At 42.2% G+C, this 12,873-nt stretch overlaps 1 protein-coding gene across 3 annotated transcripts in view; it reads right to left on the reverse strand.

Annotated features, from left to right (window-relative positions):
- LOC117327467 (dystrophin-like) overlaps positions 1-12,873 on the reverse strand; it is a 336,112-nt gene that overhangs the window by 229,394 nt on the left and 93,845 nt on the right. For all 3 annotated transcript variants that reach the window (XM_033884469.1, XM_033884471.1, XM_033884470.1), the window contains exon 11: positions 11,604-11,785. In XM_033884469.1, the coding sequence (XP_033740360.1) occupies positions 11,604-11,785 (182 nt within the window). The remainder of the gene's footprint in view (positions 1-11,603; positions 11,786-12,873) is intronic.

Consider the following 12,873-nt stretch of genomic DNA (forward strand, 5'->3'; position numbering starts at 1 on the left):
CCCACCAGGTCCTATACCCCCACCAGGTCCTGATTTGATTTGAAAATATTTTATTGTTATAAACAAAAGGATCGGGCACAAGTTATTACAACTTAGAAAAAGCCCTCTCCACCAGGTCCTACACCCCAACCAGGTCCTACACCCTACCAGGTCCTACACCCCACCAGGTCCTACAGTCCACCAGGTCCTACACCCCCACCAGGTCCTACACCCCCACCAGGTCCTACAGTCCACCAGGTCCTACACCCCAACCAGGTCCTACACCCTACCAGGTCCTACACCCCACCAGGTCCTACAGTCCACCAGGTCCTACACCCCCACCAGGTCCTACACCCCAACCAGGTCCTACACCCTACCAGGTCCTACACCCCACCAGGTCCTACACCCTACCAGGTCCTACACACCACCAGGTCCTACACCCCCACCAGGTCCTACACCCCCACCAGGTCCTACACCCCCACCAGGTCCTACACCCCCACCAGGTCCTACACCCCCACCAAGTCCTTTACCCCACCAGGTCCTACACCCCCACCAGGTCCTACACCCCGACCAGGTCCTACACCCCCACCAGGTCCTACACCCCCACCAGGTCCTACACCCCCACCAAGTCCTTTACCCCACCAGGTCCTACACCCCCACCAGGTCCTACACCCCCACCAGGTCCTACACCCTACCAGGTCTTACACCCCCCACCAGGTCCTACACCCCCCACCAAGTCCTTTACCCACCAGGTCCTACACCCCCACCAGGTCCTACACCCCCACCAAGTCCTTTACCCCACCAGGTCCTACACCCCCACCAGGTCCTACACCCCCACCAAGTCCTTTACCCCACCAGGTCCTACACCCCCACCAGGTCCTACACCCCCACCAAGTCCTTTACCCCACCAGGTCCTACACCCCCACCAGGTCCTACACCCCCACCAGATCCTACACCCACCAGGTCCTATACCCTACCAGGTCCTACACCCCCACCAGGTCCTACACCCCACCAGGTCCTACACCCCCACCAGGTCCTACACCCCCACCAGGTCCTACACCCCCACCAGGTCCTACACCCCACCAGGTCCTACACCCCCACCAGGTCCTACACCCCCACCAGGTCCTACACCCTACCAGGTCCTACACACAACCAGGTCCTACACACCACCAGGTCCTACATCCCCACCAGGTCCTACACCCCCACCAGGTCCTACAGTCCACCAGGTCCTACACACCACCAGGTCCTATACCCCCACCAGGTCCTACACCCCCACCAGGTCCTACACCCCCACCAGGTCCTACACCCCCACCAAGTCCTTTACCCCACCAGGTCCTACACCCCCACCAGGTCCTACACCCTACCAGGTCCTACAGTCCACCATGTCCTACACCCCCACCATGTCCTACACCCTACCAGGTCCTACACCCTACCAGGTCCTACATCCACACCATGCCTCCTAGGCCTATGTACAACCGTGTTTACAGTTTAACCGACAGCGACCTGATCAATGAGCTCAGGCTTATTTTGATATATAGCTATCATGTTTTATTTTATCATCATTAATATTTAAAATCAAAGTTCTCTACCAGAGAAAAACAGGCATCTGGCGCCATCAATTCCCTCTAGAATCCCCTGCCATTGAACACCTTCTTCTGACACATCTGACCCATCTATAACAATGCTATCTGGGCTCTTTATCCCCATACACTTTCATTGTTTTCCTACATAATTGATTTACCTATCTTGCACCTCAATCACTTACAGGTATTCACTATTCTATGTATTAAGAATTAAGAAATATCAAAAACATCCTAAAACACACACTGATGTTGACTGTTGACCAAATATAGATTTGTTCTTCCTTTGCACGTCATGACAGACAACACAACTGATTAAATACTTTTCTGATTATGTCATACCACCACTTCTGTTGATGCTAAAGTTTCAGATTGAAAGTCATGATACTTAAAATAAAGTTTCTTCCTTATAGCAGAATAAGTTCCTGTTGTTGTTAATTCTGGACCAGAGTATGCTATCTTATCACAGTAACTTGTGTCAAAACACCATATGAAACGGATATTCTTATCAAAGTAAACAGTCTCCTTCCTCATGTCAACTCAACTTTTCCTATTCTCAAGCTCTACATTTACATGATAATCATGTTTTTTTGGACCAATGATAACCTTCACTGACCTTATTTCCAGGATAAGTGATTGACATGTTGACCTTGAATCTGATACTAAAAATAATCTCACTTGGAAACAAGTTTTACATTTGACCTTGACATTTGACCTTTTGTCTAACAAGAAACAATTATTTAAAGGACAAGTTAGATAACTACTTTGAATCTGAGAAATGACTTTATCTTAGAGAACGTAACAAAATATTGACCTTTGAACTTGGAATATTTATCTACATCCTATCAAACTCGATACAACCCTGGCTAACATCCTACATTACTATCTCTGAGTGATCAGGCAAAAAAAATCTAAAATTACTAATATGTCAGCCATATTTTTGAAATTGTATAATCGTGACTTAAAACCATCATCTGTCAATGCATATAAAAGAAGAATTAGCAGTTAAAGTAGCTTTATTTCAATTCAAATTGAAGTCCATTCCAAAACATTTGTTGTCCTTGAGGAAACATGTTTCTGCTTAATAACCTAAGAGTGCATATTCAATTGAATTCATGTTGAAACCCAGAAAGCTTAAATTGAGCTTTCTTGTACGATTAAAAAAGATTACATTTGTAATGCTATTAATACATATCAATTAGAGAGCATCTGGTGCAATCACTTCTAAACATTTCGATGAAACAGATCTGCATCACCAAAAATGAAACAGATCTGCATCACCAAAATGGTTGAATGCTAATGGACTTGCATGTAAAACAGGGTATGTGATTACCAATATCCTAACGTCAAAGAATTGTTTGTGTAGCTCAAGAACAAAGGGTTCTGTAACAACAAACAATATTTAATTACATGTATTTAATTGATGACTAATAATCACATTTAAAATTATCAAAAACACAGAAAATATTAAAACACTTCAATATAAACAACGCATTTAAACAATAAAACATCTTTATGCTAGCTAATAGTTTCTTGTGATGGTTTATTTCAGAGTTGATGAAAATTATTATTAAGCTAAGTGGTCTGGTTTAGAAGTGTCAGAGCAGCAAAAGTCAATGGTAGAATATTCTGTCAGACAGCATCACTCAATGGTAGAATGTTCTGTCTGACAGCATCACTCAATGGTAGAATGTTCTGTCTGACAGCATCACTCAATGGTAGAATGTTCTGTCTGACAGCATCACTCAATGGTAGAATGTTCTGTCAGACAGCATCACTCAATGGTAGAATGTTCTGTCAGACAGCATCACTCAATGGTAGAATATTCTGTCAGACAGCATCACTCAATGGTAGAATGTTCTGTCAGACAGCATCACTCAATGGTAGAATATTCTGTCAGACAACATCACCCAATGGTAGAATATTCTGTCAGACAACATCACCCAATGGTAGAGTGTTCTGTCTGACTGCATCACTCAATGGTAGAATGTTCTGTCAGACAGCATCACTCAATGGTAGAATATTCTGACAGCATCATGCACTCAATGGTAGAATGTTCTGTCTGGCAGCATCACTCAATGGTAGAATGTTCTGTCTGACAGCATCACTCAATGGTAGAATATTCTGTCAGACAGCATCACTCAATGGTAGAATATTCTGTCAGACAGCATCACTCAATGGTAGAATGTTCTGTCTGACAGCATCACTCAATGGTAGAATGATCTGTCTGACAGCATCACTCAATGGTAGAATGATCTGTCTGACAGCATCACTCAATGGTAGAATGTTCTGTCTGACAGCATCACTCAATGGTAGAATGTTCTGTCAGACAGCATCACTCAATGGTAGAATGTTCTGTCTGACAGCATCACTCAATGGTAGAATGTTCTGTCTGACAGCATCACTCAATGGTAGAATGTTCTGTCAGACAGCATCACTCAATGGTAGAATGTTCTGTCAGACAGCATCACTCAATGGTAGAATATTCTGTCTGACAGCATCACTCAATGGTAGAATGTTCTGTCAGACAGCATCACTCAATGGTAGAATATTCTGTCAGACAGCATCACTCAATGGTAGAATGTTCTGTCAGACAGCACCACTCAATGGTAGAATGTTCTGTCAGACAGCATCACTCAATGGTAGAATGTTCTGTCTGACAGCATCACTCAATGGTAGAATGTTCTGTCATACAGCATCACTCAATGGTAGAATGTTCTGTCAGACAGCATCACTCAATGGTAGAATATTCTGTCATACAGCATCACTCAATGGTAGAATGTTCTGTCTGACAGCATCACTCAATGGTAGAATGTTCTGTCATACAGCATCACTCAATGGTAGAATGTTCTGTCTGACAGCATCACTCAATGGTAGAATGTTCTGTCTGACAGCATCACTCAATGGTAGAATGTTCTGTCAGACAGCATCACTCAATGGTAGAATGTTCTGTCAGACAGCATCACTCAATGGTAGAATATTCTGTCTGACAGCATCACTCAATGGTAGAATGTTCTGTCAGACAGCATCACTCAATGGTAGAATATTCTGTCAGACAGCATCACTCAATGGTAGAATGTTCTGTCAGACAGCACCACTCAATGGTAGAATGTTCTGTCAGACAGCATCACTCAATGGTAGAATGTTCTGTCTGACAGCATCACTCAATGGTAGAATGTTCTGTCTGACAGCATCACTCAATGGTAGAATGTTCTGTCAGACAGCATCACTCAATGGTAGAATATTCTGTCATACAGCATCACTCAATGGTAGAATGTTCTGTCAGACAACATCACTCAATGGTAGAATGTTCTGTCTGACAGCATCACTCAATGGTAGAATGTTCTGTCTGACAGCATCACTCAATGGTAGAATGATCTGTCAGACAGCATCACTCAATGGTAGAATATTCTGTCAGACAGCATCACTCAATGGTAGAATATTCTGTCAGACAGCATCACTCAATGGTAGAATATTCTGTCAGACAGCATCACTCAATGGTAGAATATTCTGTCAGACAGCATCACTCAATGGTAGAATGTTCTGTCAGACAGCATCACTCAATGGTAGAATATTCTGTCAGACAGCATCACTCAATGGTAGAATATTCTGTCAGACAGCATCACTCAATGGTAGAATGTTCTGTCAGACAGCATCACTCAATGGTAGAATGTTCTGTCAGACAGCATCACGCAATGGTAGAATGTTCTGTCAGACAGCATCACTCAATGGTAGAATGTTCTGTCAGACAGCATCACTCAATGGTAGAATATTCTGTCAGACAGCATCACTCAATGGTAGAATGTTCTGTCAGACAGCATCACTCAATGGTAGAATGTTCTGTCAGACAGCATCACTCAATGGTAGAATGTTCTGTCAGACAGCATCACTCAATGGTAGAATGTTCTGTCATACAGCATCACTCAATGGTAGAATGTTCTGTCAGACAGCATCACTCAATGGTAGAATATTCTGTCTGACAGCATCACTCAATGGTAGAATATTCTGTCTGACAGCATCACTCAATGGTAGAATGTTCTGTCAGACAGCATCACTCAATGGTAGAATGTTCTGTCAGACAGCATCACTCAATGGTAGAATATTCTGTGAGCAAAGATCTATAGTCAATGAGTAATAACTACTACCATGAGATGTCTGTCATGCCTCAGATGATGTTGATTGTTTTAATTAATTTACTAGGATGTATAACGGTGTATCCATATTATCAGGGATACAGACAAAGGACAAGGGTCTATCTATACACATATATCCATCATACTTACTACGGTCAACTAAGAATATAGTATAAAACAATAACATTTCAACCACAATGAAGTATCATGTAAGATCTGGGTCGCTTCACATTCAGGAACGACAAACACAGGAAATAACAATGATTTTCACAGTCCCAAGAAATTCATCACATTTACTGTAGAATGAAGCTTAAGCTGTTAGCACAGTAAAAATCATTGAAGGAAAATGTAAGGAAAGTGCTTGGTATATCTGAAATCTCTTGCAAATTTTACTTGATTATTGCACAAGATGGATTGCGAAGTGATGATTATTTACTAAGACATGTTTGACCAACACGGACCCCATAGAGCATGTCTTGTAATGCAGGAAGCACCTGGAGTGTAAAGGAAGAGGTGTCTGTTTCATGCACACTCTGTGGGGTAATTAGGCATAAAATGTGAATTACATAGACTCATTAGTGTTATAAGTCAGGACAAGTGTATAGCAGAGCTTCCTCAGACTGACAGACAGACAACACAAAACAGTTCTTTATGTCGGGAAGGTGGTGAGGTGGGAAGGTGGTGGTGGGTTAGTATTGATACTGTGAAGTGAGGAAAGTCCAGGTATGGTACAGGGTTGGGGACGTGGGGTTAGTACTGTTCCAGTATTGATACTGTGAAGTGAGGAAAACACAAGTCCTAGTGGTGGGGACCTAGTGAGGTGGGTGGGTTGCCAGGGGCTACTAGTGGTGGGGACCTAGTGAGGTGGGTGGGTTGCCAGGGGCTACTAGTGGTGGGGACCTAGTGAGGTGGGTGGGTTGCCAGGGGCTACTAAGTACAACTCCTGTAATGATGCTATTGGTGGAGACAAACCCAGGTCCCCATACTGAGAGGGTGGTGAGATGGCAGGGTACCCAGAGGCAAGTTAAGCTAAAGTATGGATGGGTGGGAAAACTCAGGCACTGATGCTGGAAGGGTAGTGGGGAAGTAGGGTACCCAGAGATGAGTAAAACTCCAGCGTGGAATCTGTGGGGTGGGGAAACTCAGGTCCTTTTGTTTGGAAGGACCCCAACATTACCTTAACAGTAACTTATACACAGCAATCACCAGGATAGATGTGTAGGAAGGGAGTCAGGGAAAAAACTACAAAATATCTCAGTATTCTACTTATTCTGGAGTAGCTATCCCATCCTCTATGCAATCCAATATTGCCATTCATCACTATACACACTGGAGCAGCCAGAACATAACGAAGTTGTGCATAATTATCTAGATTTTGGTATATATTTTAAAAGTTGGCATCACATCAGTATGAACAGTACAGAGCTAATACTTCCTTCTTTAAGCCAGACCCCTGTTCATGCATTACAACCCAATACCCTGTGAACTTCACTGACATTTTACACCCATCCTGAGAACTGTAAACTTCACCGACATTTTACACCCATCCTGAGAACTGTGAACTTCACTGACATTTTACACCCATCCTGAGAACTGTGAACTTCACTGACATTTTACACCCATCCTGAGAACTGTAAACTTCACCGACATTTTACACCCATCCTGAGAACTGTAAACTTCACCGACATTTTACACCCATCCTGAGAACTGTAAACTTCACCGACATTTTACACCCATCCTGAGAACTGTGAATAGTTTCCTCAGTAGTAACAGATCCTGAACCTATAACTTCTGGCACGCCTCCAGGACCAATATAGAATTATAAACCTATACCCCCTTACCTAGAATTTAAACTTAAACCTGCAAGACAAATTAGCTATACTTAGATCAGGTCACTAACACCTCCAAGATGGCATGTGGCAGGCATCAAGAGTTACCTGCCCTTTGATAAGATAAGCATTAGAATGAGATTAGCTGCTCCTTTACCCTCAACCACCACACAAAATGTCTCCTCACAGCTAAGGAAGCAGGTTGTGTGGATAGAGTGAAAAGATAAGGGAGAGAAGATAGTGGGAGACCATTTCGTGGTTCAGCCTTCTCCAATACTGCCTCAGTATCAGTAATGAATGGGTATAATGTGCCATTCTGGAAATCTGACAGATCTGTGCAGTGTATTTACTGATCTAGATACAGCTTTATTTACCTAGTAGAGGTATACAGGGCCAGGCCAGCACCATGTGGCTGTACCTTGGGGTGGAGATACAGCTGGTGCCTTGGGGTGGGGATACAGCTGGTACCTTGGGGTGGAGATACAGCTGGTACCTTGGGGTGGGGATACAGCTGGTACCTTGGGGTGGAGATACAGCTGGTACCTTGGGGTGGGGATACAGCTGGTACCTTGGGGTGGGGATACAGCTGGTACCTTGGGGTGGAGATACAGCTGGTACCTTGGGGTGGAGATACAGCTGGTACCTTGGGGTGGAGATACAGTTGGTACCTTGGGGTGGGGATACAGCTGGTACCTTGGGGTGGGGATACAGCTGGTACCTTGGGGTGGAGATACAGCTGGTACCTTGGGGTGGGGATACAGCTTGTGGCTTGGGGTGGGGATTCAGTTGGTACCTTGGAGTGGGGATACAGCTGGTACCTTGGGGTGGGGATACAGCTGGTACCTTGGGGTGGAGATACAGCTTGTGCCTTGGAGTGGGGATACAGCTGGTACCTTGGGGTGGGGATACAGTTGGTACCTTGGGGTGGGGATACAGTTGGTACCTTGGAGTGGGGATACAGCTGGTACCTTGGAGTGGGGATACAGCTGGTACCTTGGGGTGGGGATACAGCTGGTACCTTGGGGGTGGGGATACAGTTTTTACCTTGGATGGAGATACAGTTGGTGCCTTGGGTGGGGATATAATGTCCTGTGGTAGTAGGGCTAGGTTTTAGTGTTGAAGATTGTGGGAGAGACAGGAGGAAATTACAAAGAATTAAATTGTGTTAGGCAGGGAGATGGAGGGGTTAATTAACTTGTAACATTTATACAACAACCAGATCCTTACAAAACCTTCTATATCCAAAATCAGAGCATCCACATGCACAAATAAACTGAAATGAAGCTATAATTGAAGACATTTCACAATCAGTTTGATATAGTACTCTAACAGGAATCAGATTTGTAGGTAATATCTAGGAAGCCAGGGCTGCTAATATAACCCGTAAAAATGTAGACAAGGATTCAGACCGAGTATTGGGTTTTAATGAAGATCAAACGTGCCCCAGACATGCTGATATAATTCAAAGCCAGGGCCATGGCGCTACAGTATACAGAATACCTCAGGCATCAATCAGGTACGGTGTAGCTTTAACAGAGGTCTGATAACCTTATTTCACACTGGTACCACACCCCAGTTCACTAGTTTCATACTTAACATAAAGTTTACTATCTAGCAAAGCATTACAGATCTTCAGGAAAGTATCTTAATGAAGATGATTTTCCTTTCAACCCAATGTTTTCCAAAGGACACTTTTTAAGTCAAGGAAATTCCTTACGTACTGAATGTTGATGAAGCTGAGGCCAGAAGGATTGTTACTTTTCTAGATAGCTATGTTTTATACACTTAGTATCAATCCAGACTTAAACAGGCACCTATCCTTGACAGAGGAGCTAGTCACCAGCTACACCAGTATACATTAAAACCTCTGGTGATTCTACATACCTGCCTTCATTGGTGATGTCAACATAGAGAGGTGGGAGTCAGACAGTGGATGGTATGCCTGCAGATCTTCAGTACTGACTGACCAAAACTCTGATCAAAGTGCTCAGTGACCAACACTCTGAGCAAAGTGCTCAGTGACCAACCAATTATAAAGACATATATTGTGCCTGTATGTTACACAAATAGCACAGGTCCATCTGTGATAACAAGATGTTGGCCTATAATTACCAAGGTCAGGATGTAGCAAACAGGTGCCAAGTCATACCAATGATAAAATAAATACAAGTCACATAACCTGTTTCTCATTTGTCACAAAACATAGATAACAAACTTGTTTCTTAGTGTCATTAAACAAAGGAAAAAGAATTAGAGACATACTTAGAACTAAAGACCAGGTCTATTAACCTGTTTCTCATTGGAGATAAAAACCAGGAAAAGAGAGATAGACAGACACTACTAATCACATAACCTGTTTCTCACTTGTCACAGAGCCTTACAATAGGAAAGAGATAGAAATCTACACAAGTAGGAAATACACAAATAATGTGTGAGGTATAAAACAGGCCGGGAATGTAGACAGGAATGTATGTTACAGCATGTAACTATAATATAGTGTGATGTACCTCCATGTCTACATTTCAGATAACTTTAAACACCGAGAGGTTGATTATCGTGTTAATTAGTCACAGTAACTAGGTTTGTGTTGTACCAAACATGCTGTACTTATCACGCCTTGTTATGCTGTAGCTATTTTGTATATAAAACACCATATGTTCCACACAGTAAATACATTTTACTGTAAAGGTATGACGTATGTACTATGTTTTCCAGTACCTAGGCACTAGTGTGGTTTTTGTTACTCTAGAGATGATATAATTAGCCAGCCATTTTCAGACACCCATATTCTACTTCCCGATAAGACTGTCCCATCAAGAATCAACTTTCTACCTTCAACAAGACAGTTCCTCTCCCTGCCCAACACCTATGACACTTCAGAATCAACTCTCTTTCTACCTTCAACAAGATAGTTCCTCTCCCTGCCCAACACCTCTGACACTTCAGAATCAACTCTCTTTCTACCTTCAACAAGACAGTTCCTCTCCCTGCCCAACACCTCTGACACTTCAGAATCAACTCTCTTTCTACCTTCAACAAGACAGTTCCTCTCCCTGCCTAACACCTCTGACACTTCAGAATCAACTCTCTTTCTACCTTCAACAAGACAGTTCCTCTCCCTGCCCAACACCTCTGACACTTCAGAATCAACTCTCTTTCTACCTTCAACAAGATAGTTCCTCTCCCTGCCCAACGCCTCTGACACTTCAGAATCAACTCTCTATCTACCTTCAACAAGACAGTTCCTCTCCCTGCCCAACACCTCTGACACTTCAGAATCAACTCTCTTTCTACCTTCAACAAGACAGTTCCTCTCCCTGCCCAACACCTCTGACACTTCAGAATCAACTCTCTATCTACCTTCAACAAGACAGTTCCTCTCCCTGCCCAACACCTATGACACTTCAGAATCAACTCTCTTTCTACCTTCAACAAGATAGTTCCTCTCCCTGCCCAACACCTCTGACACTTCAGAATCAACTCTCTTTCTACCTTCAACAAGACAGTTCCTCTCCCTGCCCAACACCTCTGACACTTCAGAATCAACTCTCTTTCTACCTTCAACAAGACAGTTCCTCTCCCTGCCTAACACCTCTGACACTTCAGAATCAACTCTCTTTCTACCTTCAACAAGACAGTTCCTCTCCCTGCCCAACACCTCTGACACTTCAGAATCAACTCTCTTTCTACCTTCAACAAGATAGTTCCTCTCCCTGCCCAACGCCTCTGACACTTCAGAATCAACTCTCTATCTACCTTCAACAAGACAGTTCCTCTCCCTGCCCAACACCTCTGACACTTCAGAATCAACTCTCTTTCTACCTTCAACAAGACAGTTCCTCTCCCTGCCCAACACCTCTGACACTTCAGAATCAACTCTCTTTATACCTTCAACAAGACAGTTCCTCTCCCTGCCCAACACCTCTGACACTTCAGAATCAATTCTATTTCTACCTTCAACAAAACAGTTTCTCTCCCTGTGGCACACTTCTGTTCCTATCATAATTGAATCCCTTTCAAACTCGAAATGAAACAGTTCTTGTCCTTGCCTCAACCCTTTTCCAACTCTTCGGGCTACTCACCAGCTTTGTCTGTGTATAGTCTTCATGCGGAGGTCCTCCCAGCGGTGATTGAGTAAACCCATCTGTACTCGGATCTCGCTCTCTTCCTCCTCCAGTATTTTTCCCTCAGAAATCAGGTCATTTCCTTCCTTGACCACAAGACCTATGCTGTCCTGGTGTTTTGTCAGTTCTAACATGAACACCTAGGAAATATACAACAAAGGTCAAGGTCAAATTACATTCAGAAAAAATGCATTCAGTTAAAGGAGAAATAAGATTTGAAAACATTAAAAACAAAGTAAAGATGAATATTTAAACTGATTTCAGCAAAATGACCAATTCTGATATTAAGGTTAAATTGCAGCTGTTTACTGGTAAAGACAACTCAAAAGTTGTGAAATATTCAAACTAAATTATACATTATTAAACAAAAATTTGTCAATCCCTTAATACCATCATAAAAACCCAATGAAACTCATAATTTAGAGTGTTAAAAATAATGTAATTAATCAAAATGACCAAAATATATTTTAATAAGACAGACATTGAAATGATCTTGTATATATTTAAGATACAATTAAAGAAAAGATTGAAATGATTTTGTATATGTTTATATCTATAAAGGATTTGACACTCAATACCTTTTTTATCATGTACCAGGTATATATATTAAGTCATCTGTGGTAAGTGGGAAGGAACACGACATTTTAACTACCAACATCTCCCATTACATCCCAATTTTTTTTCTTGTCAGACACCTGTATATGTAAAACATATTTCAGGGCTTGGCACACATTTTCTGCTCCATTATTTCAATTGTAAGTCACACATGGATGTCTACTTTAGCTGTTACAGGGTGGTTTAATAAACATCTGTTAAACGCTCAAAATAAAACAGGAAATAAATACTGTGCCAAAGATTTTTAAGGAATTTTTTTGAGGAAAGAAATTAAATCTCAATTTTTACACAGATACAGATATCATAGGTATAACGATGCTATTTTGGTAAATAAATTTACAGATTTTTACCACAAGCAGTACCAGGACTGGCAACAAGAGCCAGTCAGATGTTAAATACTTCAAAAGCCTTCTTATGGATTCATGTGGGTCAAGGTCATGTTATGAAATTTCCATCTATTAATTTTCTTATAAAAATTATGAAAAACTTTGAGAATAAGTTAAATTTATGTACACTGAAGGAGAAAAAACATGAAAATATCATGTGATCATCTTTAATCACATTATACTTCAATAAAAGACGGCAGTGTATAATGACTTCCACCACCTGACCA

This window comes from Pecten maximus, chromosome 5 (genome assembly GCF_902652985.1).
Source record: "Pecten maximus chromosome 5, xPecMax1.1, whole genome shotgun sequence".
In the NCBI taxonomy this organism is placed as follows: Eukaryota; Metazoa; Mollusca; class Bivalvia; order Pectinida; family Pectinidae; genus Pecten; species Pecten maximus.